At 35.7% G+C, this 21,954-nt stretch overlaps 1 protein-coding gene and 1 long non-coding RNA gene across 2 annotated transcripts in view; one reads left to right on the forward strand and one right to left on the reverse strand.

Annotated features, from left to right (window-relative positions):
- The window catches only part of RADX (RPA1 related single stranded DNA binding protein, X-linked), a 22,803-nt gene continuing 849 nt past the window's right edge, over positions 1-21,954 (reverse strand). The window contains exons 2-16 of the mRNA XM_035326548.1: positions 21,685-21,827; positions 19,670-19,862; positions 16,191-16,299; positions 15,945-16,036; positions 15,726-15,848; positions 14,710-14,817; positions 13,042-13,209; positions 12,316-12,476; positions 11,696-11,880; positions 10,869-10,937; positions 5,750-5,829; positions 3,808-4,101; positions 2,234-2,416; positions 1,215-1,356; positions 1-331 (exon numbers count right to left, since the gene is read on the reverse strand). Coding sequence (XP_035182439.1) covers positions 313-331; positions 1,215-1,356; positions 2,234-2,416; positions 3,808-4,101; positions 5,750-5,829; positions 10,869-10,937; positions 11,696-11,880; positions 12,316-12,476; positions 13,042-13,209; positions 14,710-14,817; positions 15,726-15,848; positions 15,945-16,036; positions 16,191-16,299; positions 19,670-19,862; positions 21,685-21,827 — 2,069 coding nt within the window. The 3' untranslated portion in view covers positions 1-312. The remainder of the gene's footprint in view (positions 332-1,214; positions 1,357-2,233; positions 2,417-3,807; positions 4,102-5,749; positions 5,830-10,868; positions 10,938-11,695; positions 11,881-12,315; positions 12,477-13,041; positions 13,210-14,709; positions 14,818-15,725; positions 15,849-15,944; positions 16,037-16,190; positions 16,300-19,669; positions 19,863-21,684; positions 21,828-21,954) is intronic.
- Positions 16,987-21,954, forward strand: part of LOC118167266 — a 25,795-nt gene continuing 20,827 nt past the window's right edge. The window contains exon 1 of the long non-coding RNA XR_004751064.1: positions 16,987-17,180. This is a non-coding gene — a long non-coding RNA (uncharacterized LOC118167266). The remainder of the gene's footprint in view (positions 17,181-21,954) is intronic.

A 21,954-nucleotide genomic window follows, 5' to 3' on the forward strand; every position in this document is an offset into this window, starting at 1 on the left:
TCAATAATGGTACAATTTAGGTGGCAAGCTTCCACAATGCAATCATTTCTTCTCAAACAACTGAAATGAGACCAGCGTTGCACGTGGACAAGTTGTCAAGCAGCAATGTGTTTTAGGATCCTGCTTGAGAATAATTTCCCAAAGATCCAGTTGCGTAAGTGATTTGAGGCCAACGGGAGGAAAAATCAGGACTTGGTTCGGAACTCAGCAGGAGTCAGCAGCTACTAGCTTGTATAGACTTAAGATGTTGACAGTATTCTTGAGCCTTTTGCTCTCCTGGAAGCAGCAGCTTCTTGGAGCTGCTGAGTTTCCTCATGCATTTGGATTACAGCTATCATCAAAAAGAAAAAAAGATAGTGCTAGTGGTGACCAACAGGAAAGAAAAAGTAATGGTATGACAAACTATATCCAGCCATGCTAAATGTTACTTAGAAATATTTTTTTCTCTTGCAAAGCTAGAAAAAAGTTTCACTAACTTCCTTTTTTTAATATTTTGTTTTCTAAATTAATAAATAAAACATGTTATAAGTCGTAGGTGCTATACTCATTATCCAACACTATATATACAAAAGCAGACATACGGAAACATAGCAATTGACCTTGGTCAAGTAAAAAGAACTGAAAGTGACTTCTTGGATCACTGAGTCCAGCCCCCAGTACTAAGGCACCACAATATGTAATCCCTTTCACAAACACAGTAAGGTTCAAGCCTAAAGAGGCTGTCTATAGTACCTCCCACTGACAGATCACTTTGGGACATAATAGTTCACATCCTCAAAATGAATTTAATTTTCAGCCTAAATTATTTTCAGTTAATTCTTCTGCAAACACTGCCTTTAATATTGGAAAAGCCTGCCTCTTTTCAGTTATCACCCTGATGCATACTTTTCCTCTGTATGCACACAGGCAGAGAAAGAGATCACAGTTGTACCCGTTGGTTTCCTATCAAAAGAATCTCACTGCATTGCCTGTTCACCTTTCTTGAACATAAGTGACCAAGACATCATGTAAAAAATTGTTCCCAGGTTGCCAAAAATAAAGGTAACAATTGTCCTTCACATTCATGTGAATGACAATTGCTCTGCTATAAGAGTCATAATTTTTGTCTGCTAGTTCTAGAAAAGTGCAGTGTAGAGGGTGTATTCAAATTACAGCAAATTTATTTCCCTCCTTTTCAACACTAGATGAGTTTCAAAAATAAGTTATTAAATTACACTAGGTCCAGCACATCTGGTTCCACCGTCTTGTAGATTTTGCTCAGAAAGACTTCCACCTTATCATCACCCAAGTGACAGATGTCCAAGATACAGACAACATGCTTGCCGTCTAGATCCATCGCTGCTTTTACAGTTTCATCTAGAAATTAAGAAAACTAGTTTTAATATATGTACAGTAAAAATGTAAAGCAAATTGATGTTATTTTCCACAAATTTGTGTGTGTATGTTCAAGTTTCTTTCATTGAAAAATATGCTTGAACTATTATGTGCCGGTCTACTATGAATCAATTTTTTCTAGGGGGGGTGGTGGGGTGTAGAATCTCATTACTAAATTCATCCACCAGAAATGACAGCATCAGAAACAGAAATACTGAAATACGCACTTCTTAAACATTAGTAATTCTCAGATTCCATAATATTAATCAAGGAAAAGTAAACGCATTTGAATAAAATCAGATCTGTCTGTACAAACATGCAGGAAAACACTATGTCTACATAGCACTTTGCAGCACGACATGCATTAATAGCATTCAGCACAAGTGCTGTAAGGTGCCAGTAACTAGAAGTGTAATAGGCAAATACTTCAGTTTATAGGCACTGTAGGTTGCATTAAAGCTGCTGTTCCAAGTGACATCAGCAAAATGAGTTGATTGACTGTTATTCCACTCTATTTCAAAGCAAATCAAGGCAAATATCCACATGCTCAGGCACAAGTACTGACTCCTATGTCAGTATATTATTGCAAATAACTGCAAATACTATCTAGGTCACTTAGGAGTTCGTATTTTGGATATTAAAATATTATCTTCAGAGTACAAAACAGCTCCAATAAAAACTGCCTTGAAAATTCAGTATTATATCTATTAAAGGTAGCCACGCAAAATTCACGTATGTGTCACGGAAGAAGTGAGCAATGCCTGATCTACAACATTAATTTCTACAGAGGATTATCTCTTGTACTGGGATACAGAATAAGAAAAGATAAATGAGTAATGCCAGTGAAAGTCAGTCTCACTTGAAAGTGGAAAGGTGTCATGAAGAGTTCCATAGCTGGTGGTCTTCTGCTGACAAGCAGAGATGCAACTCATGCAAGACAATAATGTATCATTTTCAATGTCCTCTATTTGAAGTAAGTGTGGGTCTTCAGGACAGAACAGTGGGAGAAATGCGACATCTACTGCTACATCGTGGTTTATACCTGTTGAAAAGATATTTATTAGCAGAAATCTTCATCTCCAGCCCATTTGCAACTTCACGTTGCATTTCTTCATTAAGAAAAATCAGACTATTGCAGGCTGAACACTGATATATATATAACCAGAAAATTTTTACATACTTGCTCTTTGTTCATTAATTAATAACTGATGTCTAGAACTACATTTCAATAGAAATCTACATAAGTATACACACACATTGGAATTGATAGTTACAATGCTATTATGATTTAAGGTCATCAATGCTATTAGCTCAGAAAATACTGAATCAATACTGGAAGCCATTTCACACTCCTTTTTAATTTCATCACTGCTATGAGGGCAAAAAAAACCATTTTACATCCACTGTATCTATGCAGCATGTGGTACAGTACTTGTGCTACCTTTGTCTTGAACATTTTATTGCATGTTCCAGGATTCTTATGACTGTATATGTTTAAACACCTCCTCTGAAAATCTCCCTTAGCAAATAATGGAAACTTTAAAATTAATTACCTAAACTTAACATGAGCACTGTTAATCTAGTCAATTTCCTTCTCCTTTTAATGGGAGAATAAACCAAACATTAATATCCCAAAGTAATGCTAATAAATAGATCTTGTTGCATATTTGTCATCACCTTGCATATTTATATTTTAACAAATAAAGGTCAATCAATTGATGTTTTGTGGTAACCAGAAGCAGCAGAGAACGGTTGATGAGTATGGCTAAAATACAAGCCCTTCATTTTCTAGTATGGAAGAAAGGCACTTTATGAGCAACAGTACCGAGAACAACACAAATAAGATAATACAAAAAAGATTTAAAAACAAAAAACAAGAACAACAAAAAAGAAAAACAACTCAGTGAGGACAAAGCTCAAAGGAAGCATTTCAAAGTTTCCTTTTCCCTTAAGAACACTACCTTGCTCCTGATGGGTACCACTCAAACAGAAAGATCAGCTGACAATAAAGTGCAATTGATTAATTTACCTAATTATGTCAGACTGGTTCACTTACTGAACCAAACCTCTCTCTCTAAATGTAATAACGAATAGCTTAAGGACTATACACAACTTTCTAATAATACACATACTCCTATACACAAAATTGCAATTATATGGAAAGTGACAATAGAAATAAGATATTCAGTTATCTCAATTAATGACATGATGATAATTTTAAAAGTATTACTACTTTCTGGTTAAATATTCTAATTCCTTCTTCTAATAGAGATCTGAAATGTCTTTAAAATGTCTTTTTTTTAAAAAAAAAAAAAAAAAAAAAAAAAAAAAAACATCCAAATTTGAATGCCTAAGCCAAAGAAATCTGTTCAGCTTCTGGCTAACCTTAAGTCATTCCCAGCATAGCTAACAGCCAAGCTACCAAATACTTACCCAGAACTGTCACTTCATAATACCCAAGGCTACTAGCGCTTTTAAACTCATTGATATTTTTATCTGTTCTGTTTTTTTTTGGCTGGTACACAGCTGCCTGAAGGTTGTACTTTTGCATAAGTAAGTCTTTGTGTACATAATCAAATTTACGTGGGATGCTTTCTGGGAAAACTGTGCTGTGATGCAAATATGTCAGCAGCTTGTCTTTTACTTGTGCCCACAGGTCACTCTGCCACGAATCACAAGCTCCTCCAGTCTCTTCAGTTTCAGGTATACCACTTACTCCTTCTTGGTCTAGTATGAACATAGCAAAAAGTTAGTTGCTTATGTACTAACAGAATCCTGTCACTTCGTTGCTAGATGAGAAGTATTTTCACTAGAACATCTCAGTTAAGAAAACAACAGAATGCTCAAAACAAAGAAACTAGAGCTGGAATGGGAATATATGACTAACCTTAGAGGCTAGACTTGTAGTTAAACCACTTATTTCAAAACACTAAGTTGAACATTGTGGCTTGTTTTTTGGAGAGGATATAATTTGCCTAATGAACATCCAGAAACCATGAAAGCAAATTTAAAATATGTACAAGAAATTTTTCATTAAAAAAAAAATTAAACCATCCTAATTGAAACCACACACATACATTTATTTTAAGGTATCTACATGACATCCCAGCAATTCCAGAGACAATAAGAGCACAGCACAATAAACACTACTGCTCCCAGGAATTCCTGTAAAAAAATAATTTCAGGAGAGAACACCCAATCTGATTTCTCATTTTTAAAAGTCACGAGAAATTTCACCGTAGACTAAGAACCAATTAACTCATTAATTATCAAATTTACTTATGGATATGTTTTCTTAATTTTGAAGAACAGATCTCTACATAATACCTAATGCTGTTCTTTCACTTGAAAAAAAATATCACTTTAAACAGCTACTGTATAAATTTTATTCCAATTTAAAACTTTACTCAAAATTTCAATCTACAATATATTAATCATTTGGGAAAGTTCACTGTAAATTCTATTGTTTTAAAGAAACACAATGGAGTAGATAATCATCAGTAGACTAGAAGCAAACCATCATTTTAAAATTAAGATGAACTGCAGCATTTCTAAATAAAAGGATGGACAACACTATCCATTCTACAGCTATATGTGGAAGTAAATTGACAAATGTTGATGTTGGGACAGATGCAAGCAGAAGACTTTCAGATAAAATTATATTACATCTAGACAGCTTTGAAAAGAGGAAAATGTGACAAAATATTTGCACAAAATAAAAAACAGACTAAGCTACACAAAATGATGACTGATAAATTAAGACTTCTTCCTTCATCCAAAAATAGATATCAAGAAAGTAACAACTTAAAATATGAGTTTATATTTCAATCGCAAAGGAAGAAAGAAATATTTAATAATATTAAATGATAAAAAATCCAAAACCCAACCATCACTCTCATTACTGGCCTGTATATTGCATCCATTTCCTCCCACAGTTGTATTTTTCTTTTTAATTAGGTATTCATGTAGCTTTGGAGCTATCTTCCCGGAGATGGACAGTTTTATTACATGTAGATCAGTATAGTAAGAAAACCATCAAAAAAAGATACGAAGGCTTCTGCTACTAAGCCTACTGCACTACACTCCTGAGGTACAAAACTGACCTGCAGTTTGTATAAACACTGAGAATTTATTTCTTGTACTGGCAAACAGCCTAATAGAGTCCTTTCAGCTATCCTTTATAACACATCAGGGACATGATGGAGCACAATGACTTTAACAAATTCATACATTGGCTCCCTAGAGGCTGATACAGCCAGATGCATAGAAAAGCTGTCTTGACGAACAATGGTTTTAAGGGTATCTTTGTTGCCTGTTTTGTACCTGAAGGGTAGAAGCAGGTTTAAACTTAACATTACAACCGCTTGAGACATACCTGGGTAGTACTGTGAACTGTCTGATGCAGGCTGCTCATTTTTGTCTTGAACAAAATCTTCATGTTGAAATTTGTCCAAGCTATAAAAGGAAGGTTAGAGTGTGTGTATATGTATATATTTATATATTAAAATCTGTTTAATCTCAAACACTATGCAGCAAAAGTTCAAATCTTGACAAATGAAACAAGCTTGAACGACTGAGCATTGGTAGCTAGTTTCACATCACAGGATGTGAAATTCACATACAGCAGCTTGACATAATGAGACCTACTATGCTCTGTAAATCAATTTTTCAAGAGCTCAAGATAAGAACTGCTTTATTTCATTGCTTTATGGAGTAGATAGGGAAGTATTTTATACTCAAAAGCCAGGGTTTGTTGCCCTCTACTGAGCACCTACTGGAAACAGCATGCATGACACTAAAAGCTGAGTATCTCAGACTATCAACAGGTTTATGACTTAATTCTAAAAGAAAATACTGCACAGCATGCTACTGTGATTTCATATTAGCACGCTTCAGCAGTCAAACACAAAGCAAGAATACAGCTGACTCATCATTCCAAATGATAAATTCCAAATATTTATTTTCTTTTGCACATACTACCCTGTCATAACAATCAGGTAAATCAAGCAAACCAGATTTTTAAATTTTAGAAATTTTATTTAAAATAAAAATATTTAAATAAAAATTAAAATAAAATAAAAACTAAAATAAAATCTAAAATAAAAGAGTAAATAAGTAAAATTAGAAAGTTATACTTTTATTTTTAATCATGAATTCTTTAATGGTTAGCAACTATTCTCTACAATCTCTAATCAATTATCTTGGACATTATGTTGGAGAAAAACACACTCTTCAGCCACAACAGAGAAAGATATGCTCTTAAGCTCATTTATTCCTTTCTTATTTGCTATATTCCTCTTATAATAAACTTTCCAAGAGGTGCGAATAGACTCAAGAAAAAGACTATTTTGCATCACAAACTACTGAGACACAGGCAAGACTTTGTTCAGGTACCACTGAAATTCTGGCCTACCAAAGTAGTTACTAATAAAGTATTATAACTGCAAATACACAGAAACAGTACACAGACAGTGAAAAAGGACATGAAGCAGTGTATGCTGTTTAGTGGGATATTTTGTATTTCAGTTGTAATTATTGTAGTTTTTTTCCAAATTTTCCCTATTTCATATTATGGATAAATACTGAAAATTCTTTCTCGGTGTTTCATAACAAATGGAAAATATCTAAGATGAAGTGATACTGTGAAAAGATAAAAGGAAATACACTGTGGTTTTTTTGAGTATGAAAGTACATTCTACGAAATGCACTATTATTGTTGTGTGAGCTAAGTACTGGAGTGACTATCTTGTGATCTCTACCTCTAGGCACAACATAATCCTTGTTCAAACAGCACAAACTACACCAATAAGGTTTCAGCTACTAAATTTTGAAACCAAAAGCTGCCATAGAGAAGCATGACCCCACTTGCTCCCCAAAACCCAACCAGGCTTCAGAGCAGAGCTGTGCTAAACATAAGAGTAAATAGAAAGTCGGATGTGCTTCAATGCCACTGTAGGGTATAAGATGTTTTTCAAATTTTGAGGTCCATTGCAACCTCAGAAAGATACATTCAATATATCTAATTTAATGCAGTGCTATTTGTATATCTTCTGATGCAATGTAGCAGGAAAGTTTTTATCTTTCTAAGAATAATTCAGTAATTACATCATGACTCCTATGGTATTATTTTGAGATAAAACAATGTTTCATTTTATGAAGAATTAATTCCTTTTACCTTAACTAACCTGGAAAGCAGTTACTGTGTATGCATAGTAATAAACTAAATATTTACGTATCAGCCATATTAACGGATTTTCAAGTCACTAAAGACATTATCAAAAGCTATTAACAAAACATGTCTAATTAAAAATGAATGCCCACAAAACTTAATTCTCAGTTTCAAGACTTTCTCAACAACAGACATGGTATGCTGTGGCTGTTTTAAACCAAAACATCCACGTTCCTATTTTGCCCATGCCAGCTTTATGAAAACTTGTGCCATGACAAATTTGCTGTTCCCAACCTGCAGTCTGCAGACTCTCCTGTCCATTAGTTCTCATTGGAAGGGATAGAAAATGGAGAAAATGAGAAAAGGGATAAGTTACACTAAACATTTAGAAGTGAAACTGCAAGGACAGAAACATACAAACAAGGTACTTTTAAGCAGTCTGGAATGTGAACATGTAATACACCAGCAACTCTGTGGTACCTGCAGTGCTAAGCTTCTAGAGATTAAAAAGTTAAGAAAGCTATTGTGGTTTTTTTTGTTTGTTTGTTTTCCATTTCTGTTGAAAAAATAAGCTTGTCTAAAATTCCTGATCTTTCCCCCTTCATAAAAAAAATACCAATTGAACTACTTTACATTAAAAGCTTAAAAGTACATTTCTGTTAAATGTCTCCACTAGCAAGGATATAAATATTAATGGTAGTGTTAAATTAATCGGTTTCCTCTTACCTCGTTCTTTCTGAAACCCTTAATAATCATACCATTTCACATGCATTCTGCTAATACTACGTGACATCCTACACGAGTTACCTCAGAAATGTAGGAACTGAGGCCGTCAAATAAAGAGCCTAAAATAAGCTATTACTATCTAAAAACATAAAGCCTTCAACAACGCAACCAGATTCTGAAATATTGCACAAAATACTCAACACAAAATAATCTAAGCTATAATGCATACTTCAAAATATCTACCGTTATTTCATAAATGCATTAAAATATTCCAGTGAGAGATGCTATTCTGCTACTTTGAAGCAACAGAACAGAAAACAATGCAAGCTTAAAGTACTTCAGGCTAACCTTCTGTTTTTCTCCTGTAATTAGGAGAATTCAGAACAACTGTATATGTAATTACAGAAATACACGAGTTACCTTTTAATTATATAGAGTGAAACAGCTTCCCATAATCCAACACAGATTTTCTCCTCCTTTACTAATGGCATAGAGTACAGGACACACAGGTAGCGAGGACAGTAGTAGATTGAGAAAAGCAAAGAACAAAGAAAACATGCCTTAACTTTTTCCCCACTTTCAAGAAACGGGGAGAATACATTCTTTCCCATCCTCCCCCCACCCCTGAAGAAATTGAGTATTTCTCAGCAAGCAAAAGAAAAAAAGTGATTCCTCCCATTCAAAAAACCATCCTGATTTTCTAATGTATTCATGCCACACGTTCCTGCAAACTCCTGCACCACAATACCCCCAAACTCATCCTTACACCTGCTGGCTATACAGCCTCTTGTCCCTGAAGGCAGCAAGTGCCAAGTCCAGCTGAAAGATGTGTCTGCTGACTCTCCAGGTAAGTTGGGTGCTGTTAAACAGAAACCCTAGCAGCTGAGGTCTGCCCAGGTTCCCCCCAGGGCTATGTAACTTGCTGTTTGCAGGTGCATGATATTAAAGCCAGGTGTCAGGCTAAGTGAGTGAGTTGCAGAGCCAGACAACCATTTCCCCTAGAAAACGCAGTGTCTACCAAAAGGATCAGAATAAACAGACACGGGGGCTCAGAAGAACCTAGTTTGTCCAACAAAAAAGCTTTTTCCAATTAGCTTCCAAGAACTGGTTTTCATGAGAACAGGTATGCTTATAAGGCAGTAACACTGGAAGAATGGTCAGTAACTTGTATAACCTCCATCACTATAATTGTCACTACATCCCTAGCACCATCGATTCTTTTTAGTGAGGAGTGAAGAGGTGCTGAAAGTAAACTAAGAAGGCAGGCAAGGGCACAGAGAATCACAGAACGATTAATGTTGGCAGGGACCTCTGGAAGCCATCTGGTCCAACGTCCTGCTTAAGCAGGGACACCCAGAGCTGGCTGCCCAGGACGATGTTGAGACACCCTTTGAACATCTCCAAGGAGGGAGACTCCACAGCTTCTCTTGGCAACCTGTGCCAGTGCTCAGTCACCCTGACAGCACAAAAAGTGCTTCCTGATGTTCAGACAGAACCTCCAGTGTTTAAGTTTGCTCTCACTCCCTCTTGTCCTAACCCTGGGCATCAAAGAAAAGAGCCTGGTACCATTCTCTTTGCATGATCCCTTCACATATTTATATACATTGATATAAATGTATCAACGTTTAAACATATCAAACATATACACCCCTGAGCCTTTACTTCTCTAGACTGAACAGTCCCAACTGTCTCAGCCTTTCCTCATATGCTAGTTGCTTCAGTCCCTTCATCATCTTAATGGACCTCACTGTACACACATATCATGTACTCATGATACAAACCCCGGTTGCCATCACCAAAACACCAGACATTCGAAATTACTGTCATCACAGAGTTCATAAATTCAAGTTACTCAAGCTTTGTTTGAAACAAATGACAAGAATTTACAACCCTTAAACAAAATTGCATGAAGGACGGAAGTTTTCTAACCCAGACTAGCAAATAACATTCATTCTGCTTTCTTAATAATTTCCCACGTGTAGTCATCTCTCTAGGTTCCAGTTTTGTCAGAGCTATGGATCTGAAACTTCTACCTGGATTTTTTTTTTATCGTTTTCTGGATCCAAAGCAATAAAGATTGAGTTTTGGGCAGTGGAAGGAGTAAAGCGACTTCTCAGAGACAACTACAGCTCTGTGAGCTTGCACCTCTGTAGCACCAGGGATGATTTATATAGCTTAATTACCACTAGCTAATCCATTAATGCAATCACATTGTTCGCTCTGCTTGCTAATTAAGCATTCCTCCTACCTTTGACTCTCCTATTTAAACTATAATCTCTCTGAAACAAAAACTACATATATTGCTCTATTTATCATGATGGACCCCTGTATTCCTTAAGTAGCACATGTAGCACTATAAAATTTGTTTAATAACATACTCAAGATTTTGTTTCAGAATAAAATAATCCAATATATTTGACCTAGAATCAATGTGGAGGAAATTAATAGAAAATATTAAATTCCACTCTGTTGTGTTCTTTCACTTCCATGCAGATTCTTGACCTATAAGAGTTTAATTTCAAACCTATAAGAATTTCATTTCAAGTGTCTTTGCTTCATCATTGCAATTATTTAACATAATTAACTTCACATGACTTACCTTAATTTCTTTCTTGCAGACCGTGTGAAATAGTGGTAAGATGGTACAGGAATAACAGATGTGCTTCCCCTTAAGATAGGAAATTCACCATTATTTTACATTGGCATTTTTCTTATAGAATGGAAAGCCGCTAACATGCTTGCTGTAACATTACCAACATAGAACTTTTATTCCCCACTTCTTTGTTGTAAGCTTTTGTTCAATCCTAATTATATTTCACTTCATTTCCCTGCAAAATATTTGAAACACCTGCACTCTTCCCACTGTTATGACTTCTGGATGTGAAAAGTCAGGAAAAAACAAATATAGCTTTTCTAGCATAAGAAATCCACTAAAACACAAAACGTGACTTCCTAGATTTTTGCAACATTAAATCTCTCAGTATACAAATGAGACTTGTAAGACTTGGTACAATTACATCAGAACTTGCACAAGCATTACAATAAAGGATATACTTATACAAGCAAATATTTTACTCTTAAAACTAAAAAAGTTGTACCAGTTTTTTTCTTATCCCATTTTCTTACATTGGAAAGATATCCTTTGTCTGTGTCTAACTAGGTTACCTTTATTGAAAATCCCTGAGAATAACAAAGTAGCATAAATTTTAAAAAGAAGAGAGCATTATCAATCAGATGCCTCTGTTTTAATCAATCCTCCATTAGCCTGAATGGTGTAACTGTCATCACCTGATGCTAGGAAAAGCACATAAATACCTTTTAAACATTAAACTACATATCCTTTTAAAGCCTTCTTATGTGCTTTTCTATGACCTAGCTTTGGAATTATTTGAGAAGATACACTACATACTTATGAAAAGAGCTTACTGTTCTGCTTCTGTCTTTCTCTTGACTCTGCTCTTTTTCGATCGTAGCATTTGATGCCCTTGTTGTTCCCCAGGAGCACACTGTGGCCCCAGAGAAGACGTGAACTCTTTAGTTTGAAGGTTTTCCTTCTGAACACCATCATCTTTGGACACAGTACAACTTGCAAGAGACTGAGAAGTATCTTTCTGCAACAACAATTAATTAAGAGTTTCAAAGCACCCAGAACTACTTCTTCCAACTCAAAACCCTGGAAGTATTAAAGTACATTTTAGAGCAAGTAAGATAAATTCTGTCTAGAAAGTGACAATGCGCAAATTGCAGTAGTCAGCTCTCCCACATTCTAATTTACATTAATTAAATTATCTAGCTAGTTAAATTAGTAGCTTCTAAACAGATACGCAGTTTTACAGAGGACTGCTACAATGAACTCAGAGAAACACTGAATCACTGCTTTTTAAAATTTTAAACTATGATTTGCAAAACTATTTTGTTCTCAAAACAGCAAGTACAGTTACTCAAGAGACAATGTAGCCAAGTTGTGGATTCAAATGCAATATTCTTCATTCTAATTATGATCATAGCTGCTTAAGTGCTATAGCATTAATTTTCAAGCTCTGTACCTGAACAGGTTCTACTCCTGAGGGATCTTCAGCTACATTGCTACAGTTGATGTACCTTACGGCGCTAATTATTCCTTGAATAGCAATGCGCTTGCGTTCCCTGTAGTGCAAATCTTCAATTTCTTTCCCCATTTCACCTATGGCTTTCAAAACTGATTCAACTGCAAAAGAGTAATTCCCATAAACAAGTTTTAAAGAAATGCACTATCAAAAAGTCTGAATGCAAGGCTCAAAGAAAATGGGAAAAAATGTTACTAAGTATTAAATTGATTTTAAGATAAGTTTTTGAAGGATTTTAAATCCTCTTGTTTACATCACATGAAAAAAATTAATATGCCCTTTTCCTCCTCTTAAGCATTATCAGGTATCACAATTTGTGTTTTCAGGTGAAATTTCTAACTAATTATATTCTTCCAAATAACTGTCTTTAATGCTGATTTACTAGAGCAGTCAGAGTAAAACTTCTGGGAAGACTTGCAGCTCATGTAAGTTGCTACAGTTCTCCTGCAACTACACGCACAAAGCGCAAAATCTGACTTTCTGTAAGATGAGGATTTGGCCTATGATACATTATGAGTCATGAAAGGGATTTTTTCTTAGAAGACATTACACATCTGCATAATCACTATTAATAACTGTATTACTTTTTAGCTAATGTTTCAATGCTTGGAGTAAGACTGAACTGAAAAAGGCTACAGATCTTGAAGATACTTGACAATACGATACCTTTATTACTTTTACAATACTTCAGAAAGCTACTTGGAGGTCGTGGAAGAGGATAATAGCCACCAATGACAGTTTTCTTCATTTGATCAGCTTCACTCTGTGTTTTAGTCCAGTGAATGAAGTTTTTCACTTTTGTATCTCTGGTGTATGGCTGACCCTTGTGACACCCTTTTAAAACAAAAATAATCAGGTATCAAAAATAAAGCAGGTTATAGTCACTAGCTTTTATTTTGAAATGAGTATTTTGAATTCCTCAGCTAACACTTGCATCTGATACTGAAAGTTAGCTGAATGTTAAATAATAAAACAATTGGCAATACTACTGGAACACTTTTTCACATGAGCATATGCAACAATAAAACGATCAGAAATCATTTCATTACATTGCCTTTGCTGAAGTCCTACACATTCTACATTCTTCTGTAACCTCAGGAAAGACCAGGTAGATCCTCTTCACAGGGTTCAGCAAATATCTGGACAGTTAATTGGTAAGGTACGTATTCACTGGTGTCTGGCTTAAAACCAACATACTGACTAAATCCCAGTTATATCAAATTGTCTACTTGAAATAAACAGGTCTACTTCTAAGCTATGAATTGAAATAGATCTCATCCAATGGTTTGTCATCTCCAGCTGTAGTTCTCATTTAGGAGGCAAACAGACATAAAATGAAGTAAAACTAGTCTGAAGAAAAGCTTGAGAGAAACATTTAATTAGAAAACTAAGCACAAAATATATTGAAGGAAAACAAGTAAAAAAAGACTCACAAACCTTTCGTTTAGGTGTAATATAAATCACCTGTTAAGAAAAAAGACTAGCTTATTTTGCTAGACCAATTAAGCACAAAACTCCCTACCCAGCTTGTTATAAGAGACCACGTGTGTATATATGACTACGTTCAGATAATTCTTTTTCACATATTACTCCGTATTCCTCCTTGTCAGCAGCAAGATTCAGGCCGGGTGAGTTAGTTGTATGTTAGGAAATCTTAATAAACACAGGAAAAGAGGCATCTACTTTATTTCCTACTCGCTTGCAATTAGTCCATTACACCACTCATCTACAACGCTGTGCTGTATCTGCCTCCTGATCAAAAAGCACAAGTACTACAACGAGCTATGCCTGATCCTGGCTGTGACATGCTGACTGATGCTATCTAGTGCACAGTATCGCAGAGCCATAACGAGGATTGTACTGCAGATCCGAGTTTGAAAACTAAGACTTTCTATTTTGAAAATAAGACTTTCTAGAAGGAATGCTCCTTCAGTGAAACCCAGTACAACAAAGCTTTCCAGGCCACATGTTCTGCACAAGGGCCTCTGTGTTGGGAAATATGGAACATAACAGCTCTCTAGTATTTGTGAAAATATTAACTAAGATAAATTTACCATACTGATATTTTTTTTATCGTGATAAGGAAATTTGTAACCCAGAAAAGCTGCAAATAATATTTCATTTTTAAAGAAATTGGCAATATTCACTGCAACACTATCTAATAATAAAAACAATCCAAAAGATTTCGTAAACATATGGCTTAACCTAATACTTGTACTTTTCATAAGATACATCAATTAGTGCCTCACCTGAATGCATTATTTTGCCTTCTTTTTGTAATAGTCCAACCAATTACAATTAGAACCACATAGAGCTAAAACTACTTTAAGTTACCTGTAATGAATATTTGACTTTCATTCGAAGTCGTAAGATAAATTGTGCTGGAAGAATTGTCAGTGAGGTCCCGTACCACTCTCATCTGTGTACACACCAAGTATGTCACTAGAAAAACAAACAAACTTTTTTTCTGGGTATTTAGTTGATTTTAGAATTTCAAGACTGACTCACAGTGGATTAATTTTAACTAAGTGGTCTAAACACGTTATTTTAATTCTCGACCGTTAGCATGTATTGAACCTTTGTTATAAATTAGAATATGGAGGTGTCATTAGATTTTCAACTTAAGAAATGTGCAAGAAAATTTCAGCATACCTATTAGCACTGAAACATATGACAATGTATCAGGTAGGATGTCAATAAAATAAATAATAAGTGTTAAAAGAAGGGTGAGTAGCTTGGAGGAAAAGAAAGAGAAGGCAAGGAGAAATATTTAAAGCCCTTTAAAAAATCTGTGAGAATTCCCCAGTTTGAAATGTAACATTACAAACTCACAGAAAATAACTAACACAGCTCACAGATGATTTATATATTGCCAAAAATTTTTTTTTCAAAGAAACAAAGCTTTTCCACATTCACCTCTCCCTTCGTCCAATCATCTTACATTATTCCTGTCTATAAAAAAATATTTATTTATGGACAAAGAGAGTAAGAGATTTAAAGAGCTGCCTTCTTTCTTCAGTTGCTTCTGATGAAAGAGATGTTGCCATGGGTGCTTCGCTAAATTTTCCGTTTGAAATTAACCACATCAGATGAACCCCAGGTCGTGCTGCCTCTATCTGCCTAGATTAACTGGCAGGTTGCAGTATGACAAGAATTTCAAATACTTGAACTATTTTTATTTTTTTATTTTTTTTTTAGTTTTTAATTCCTGATCAGCTATTTTCTGTTTGAGTAGATAAACCGAGGCACGTTAAAAAAATTCAATGGCAATTATATTCAGAATTTGAAATTAGCGACCAACTAGAAAAACATTATAAAGTTATTAATAAGTACTGTAAAGAGATAAATACTTGGATGTATACGCTCAAACACATCCGGCTGAGAAGTTGCAAATATTTCCAGTATAAATGGTTGCTTTGAGGTCCCATCAATGGCATGTGCCCAACGATAGAGCCAGAAGTCTTCACTGCGTTCTATATAAACAAATATTCAAAAAAACACATGTAATTGTTTCTTCAAAAGTCAAAAAAAGGTTTGATAAATTCTGAAAGCTGTATTCATAGAAAAACCTCTCTTTCTTGCTCGTTCAATCCTTCCTACAAACGTCACAAGACCAATAACATCACAGGAATGATTGTTTGGCAAGTTATCCAGCTCTGACCTAAAAACAGAACAGAACAAAAATGTTGGTATTAATGAATGACAAAACGTAAAGCTTTCTTAAGAGATTTCTTAAATCACATTTCCAATTAACAGTCAGTGTAATTTAATGAAATTTGAGTTCCAGCTTGACAAACAACTAATTTCCATTTTACCTTGTGATAAAGCGGTATTTAACTTCAGGTAATCCCCACTCTGGCTTAACCATTTCTTCTGGAATTATACTTATTTTGGTAGGTGGGTCACGTACATTAAGGCTGATTTCTGACAAGCAAAAAAAAAGACAGGAGCGTGTAAAGCATGAAAACAAATTGAAGAAAACACTTTTCAAATAAAAACAAAACTTGAAACAAAACTGGGCAAAGTTTCATAAAAGATGCATTTCAACCATATCTCACTGCTTGTGAAATCATCCATGAAGTCCTCTAACTCTGTATTTCTATTGAGATACAGAAATGCAGGTACAGCATTCCACAATGCAACTTTTGAATATGAGCAATGCTAAACTTTCCAATGCTCTCCATGAGCCAATTAGTCTGTTCCAGATAGGTATTAAAAAAAAAATAACAGCAAAAGAAATTAATACGATACTGCTTAGCTATGAAATATTTGTTTATCTTTGTTCTCAAGTGTCACTACAATCTAAAATTGATTTGCAGACAACGAAGAAAGAAGACAGAACCAGCAGATGAGAACTTCCATGTATGACACCAGTTCAGGCAGTTATAAATAAGATAGGAACGATGATGTGGCCATGCAAGAAGACAGAAAGTCTGCATTTCTGTATCATAACTCTTGAAAAATTTAATTTATTAAGCAAAGTGTTTAGATGCTAAATAACAAACATGGTAGAGCACTGGGGGGCAGGGGGTTGCAGTCAGCTAAGAATACAGAAGGAATGGCTTCAGCATATAGAATACTCTATTTATTACTCTGTTTATAGTGGTACTCTATTGTCTCTCTCACAACAGGACAAAACTTGCTGTTATGAAACAGACTGTTCTGATCCAGTTTTTACAAGATACTTGGGCTCAGGTAAGGGATTATTTGAATAACGCACTCAGAAAAGTAATTGCTAAGACTAAATAACCTATACATTTGTTTACCTATCAGCCCTTTCCCCCTCGCGGCGACACCAGGAAGGCGTTACACGTAAAACCAGACCTGCCTAAAAATTTTCTTCAGGCTGCTACTTGCTAGAAATGTACTTAGAGGACTACTGTGGTTTTGCATGTGGTGTTTTCAGGCAGTATTTTCAAGAAAAATTCTGAAAGCAAACCACTCCTTTCTATCCATCAAAACTATTCATCAAATTTTAAAAATTTTTGGTCATTTTGAGATTAGATGAAAGCCATATACTCAGGCAAAGATTATACACTGGGATTACTCAGAACTGAAAGTCAGTCCGGGCTATTTGAAACAGCTGTCTTCATCAGTACTACATAAATTCAGTGATGTGTGAGATATACACATTGCCCAGAGGTGGAATTTAAGATGATGGTACTAAGTATTTAAGCTTTAGGAGTTTTAGGTTATAGAAGAACTTCTTCGCATGTCGTACAATGCTGCAAATGAAACAAGTTGGCGACACAGAACTTGCTTCGCAGAAAATCAGGCGTATGCCAGAATCATACACTCATAGAATATCCCGAGTTGGAAGGGACCCAGAAGGATCATCAAATCCAACTCCTGGCACCGCACAGGTCTACCCAAAATTTTAGACCATGTGACTAATTGCACAGTCCAATTGCTTCTTAAATTCAGACAAGCTTGGTGCAGTGACTACAAAGCATGGTGTAGTCATACCAGAAGCATGCCATCTTGTAGAACTCTTAATTTTCAAAGCCCCTTCCTTTGTAGACTAACAAACTCTAGCTTTGTTAACCCCCTAGATACATTTTAAAACATTTACAGGTGAATGGTCATAAGGAACACTGGAAAGGTGGTATGTGATCAAATTACAAATTGGAACTGATTATGAAAACAAAGTACTTGTTACTTCAGCAATCCAGTGTAACTAAATCCTTTAACTAGCTATCTGAAGAATTTTTGAATGCCCATGCTTTAAAAATTGAAATACAAAGATTTTTATGTTGAGTAGTTAGTGAGGCACTACATTTCACCTAGGCTGACATCTGAACAACAGAAGATCACACTCCTAGAGCTGCATAAAATCAACTGTAACTGCTCTAGGAAATTTTCTAGATGTTATTCTTTTCAGACTCTCCTCTTGTAGGATATATGGACTCAAGATCTACCACCACATGGCTCAATATGCTTTTTAAGTGCCTATTGAGACAAAATTCTGAGCTTTGAGCTAAGAAATAAGATACTGCACATACATGTTACTATGAACCAAAGATTTATCTGTGGTCTGAAAGTACTCTGTGGCACTTTACTACAGACTGATTGTTTTAAGTTTCCCATTAGATACTATCATTTATGGCCCATTGGTCTCATTTTCTATTTTGATCTCTCCATCAACATTTCTACACCACTAATACTTGCAGAAATCCGTAGTGTGGTGTGAATGAAGCCATTAGGATTGAAATCGTTTGCCCATACGGAAAGTCACCTGAGGGCATATCTTACTCTGTTCTCTTCCCATAGAAAGGTTTTGCAGCAAATTATGATTGCCTGAGGGCTTGTTTATAAACATCATCAGCTGCCCTCCCAAACTTCCCTTCCCAGCTAAATGTTTCTCTCTCCTGTCAACTCATCACAAACACTCCAAACATTAAGATCTGATTTTAAGGTGAAGATATATTAGACAGAGAATACACTGCTTCTAGCAGTGAAAATATTGTTTATTTTCATGAACTGTAGCAACTGCATTAGGAAACTGTCATTGTTAATAAGTTATACATACATCTTCCATCACAAACACATATTTGCTTGTTTCAAGGCAGTTGTTTGTATTTTCTGAATGTTGGCTGTTGTTTTGTTCTGCGTATAAGCACAGAAGGGGAAAAAATTCACGTTCAGTGAAGTAGGAGAGAAAAAAAAAAAACACCTGTAGACCAAATCTAGTTTGAAAAGGCTATTACTGTTATATTCCACCACTTGTATTTCTGTGGCACAGCTACCTTTAATATCTGTCAAACAACAGCAAGTAAGAAAATGCTTTCTCACAGTCAAGGAATATTCTTCAAATACGAACTCCCATGGTGCTCCTGTTTCAGTACAGACAGCAGTCACCAACGCAAGTTTTTACTCAGTGGAGTTTTGCAGATACGCCAGGGCCTGACCACACTGAAGCCTACAGTCAGAGCAGGTCACTGTGTGTTTCAATGACCTGGAAGTATGTGCAAACAGTGCACAAAGGGTATCTGTTTTACTTATCAGGAAGAAGCAGAATCAGATTAAAATTCAGTACCAGAGGCCCAGCATTATGAACTCAATACTTGAAATCAGGGATTTTTATCTTTATTTTTTTTTTTAAATAAAGGTTTTATCTAATTGTGGCAAAAAACTTCATAAATGTGATTCAAATATAAACAGGGAAGAATAAGTTATTACAGATATATATCACATCAATCAGTCTTGGCAATGGATCACTTGCTGTTTTACTTTCTATTTCCCATTTTTACAGCTCTATTTCACTGAATCAAAACAGATTTCTGCAATACTTAACCAATTGTAGCAAATCTCTTCATCTGTGAATCTCCTGGGGTCGGCTGTGTTTTAAATGGATAACTGTTTTTGATAGCATACTGTTCAAGTAGTAGTACCGTGCCAACTTTCATACTGTTATACCATTCAGGACATAATGAATTCCACAAAACCATCGACATCATGCCCGAGCTATCAGCAACTTCGAAGTAAGCCTAAAGAAAAAGAGACAAAAATACATTCATCTTTTATCACCATCATTTTATTTATTTTTTTAATAACGCATCAGCTACTTGACTCCTGAATGACTTCACTTATTACAAATGGATCCAGAGTATGTTCCAAAACTTGCACTGAATACTGGCGTTGAGGAAATCCCCAGTTTCCAGAGAAAAATTCATCCACAACTACGGCAGCCCAAAGTACTATCTTTCCAGTGCTCAGTAGCAGTAGGTGATGCCAGTTTCACTCTATGCTTTTCTGGAGGCGGTTTGGAAAATATTGTGCAAAAGAATCAACAGAGAAAGATTCTTCAGTATTTAGAATAATGTCTCCATGGATAAGAAAATGGATTTTCAAAGTTGAGAAGTTGCAGTATCATTGGGTAAACGTTCTTGACAAAAACATGATACAAGACTATTTTCAAGCTGAAAAAATACACAAAGATCTGCATTGCAAACCACCATCTTTTCACTGAAATTGTGCTTATGACAAAGACTTCTACCTACTTTTCTTAAATGGGAAAGCTTTGAATCCGTAACAGATCACTGAGCTGTAAGAAGTTGTTTTTTTTTTTTTTAAACTGTCTGATAATGAACAGTCTTACAAGGTAGAAATCCACTAAAACAAATATCAGTCAGTAGACTGTCTACTAAAAATCATCTCCAGTAAAAGACCCAGATTCATCTTTGTGTGAAAGGGAATGGAAACGTGGAACAAGAGGTGAACACGGCCTTTCGTTAACAAGTTCCATACAGCTCTGTCCTCATGGAAAAAACAGGAGTTATCTGACCTGTTTGTGAGGTGTCGCTCTCCAGTAAGCGGTCTGACTGGGATGGAGTTGATCTTCTTCAGAGCAGCCTGCATGGTGCTGTGTTTTAGGTCTGTGACTAAAACAGCGCTGATAACACACTAGTGTTTCAGCTACTGCTGGCCTTTCTGCGTTTCCCTCTGCCCGTACAGCAAGTAAGCAAGGGGTGGCCAGAAGGCCGGCAGGTGGTACCACCAAGACAGTTGACCTGGTCTGACCTTCAGGATGTTCCACGCCACGTAATATCATGCTCAGCAGTGAAACTGGGGACAGTCTTTCCCAAGTACCTGCTGCTCTGAGACTGGTCAGACATCAGTCTGCCTTAGCATCACTTTTTTGGTTTTCCCCCTTCTTCCCTTCACTTTTAATTAAACTGTTTTTATCTCAACACACGAGTTTTTCCTTGCTTTTGCTCTTGCAATTTTCTCCACAACACCCCTCTAAGGGCAGAAGAAATAAGTGAGCAGCTGATGGATGCAGCTGTGGACAATTGAGCACACCTGCAGCATCCATTTCCAAGAAGCACTACATAAAATATTGCAAGAAGCTCAATGTATTAGGAAGACCAGCAAGAGTTTTACAAAAAAAAAAAAAAAAAAAAAAAAAAAAAAAAAAAAAAAGACTTATCCAGAAGTCATCTGGTGCAAGAATTAAGGTACAAAAAATTAATATTATTATTTTTTGGGGGGTACAAGACAGACTAACTCCAACTTCCAAAGCATACAGACCAGAAAACAGTCTTTTAAGCAAATATTCTGTCTTTTCATAGAGAAATCTTAACTGGACTATAGTAACTGAAACAGATCTACTGAAGTTTGTACATACTACCAGCAACTCCACCATTCCCATACTTGGAAGGGCCTAGCATTTTTATGAAGCGTTTTTAATATAATGGTATCCACAACATGAGCATTAATGTTATATGTTTGCTATGTGGGAACAGTAACTTCCAAATATCCTATAACAATTGTTCAAGAGCACTAACTTACATCCTTACACCTCCTTACCTGATACGGCACATCCGTTTTTTTCTCCGGCTTCCCGTAGTACCTTAGCCTAGACTTGTGCAGCACTCTGACAAGCAGCGGATGGAAGTGAACTCGGCTTCTCCACGTCATTTCCAGCTGACCAAGAGAAGTCAGCTTAGAGACTGACGTTGAAGAGGAAAGAAAGGAAGAGCGTTCACGACTGGGCATTTCAAGGGTTTTCAATAGTGTAGTGCACAAAGTAAGATTTCACACATTTCACAAGGCTTATTTGCTAATGTCATGAAACCC

Source organism: Oxyura jamaicensis, chromosome 4 (assembly GCF_011077185.1).
Source record: "Oxyura jamaicensis isolate SHBP4307 breed ruddy duck chromosome 4, BPBGC_Ojam_1.0, whole genome shotgun sequence".
Lineage (NCBI taxonomy): Eukaryota > Metazoa > Chordata > Aves > Anseriformes > Anatidae > Oxyura > Oxyura jamaicensis.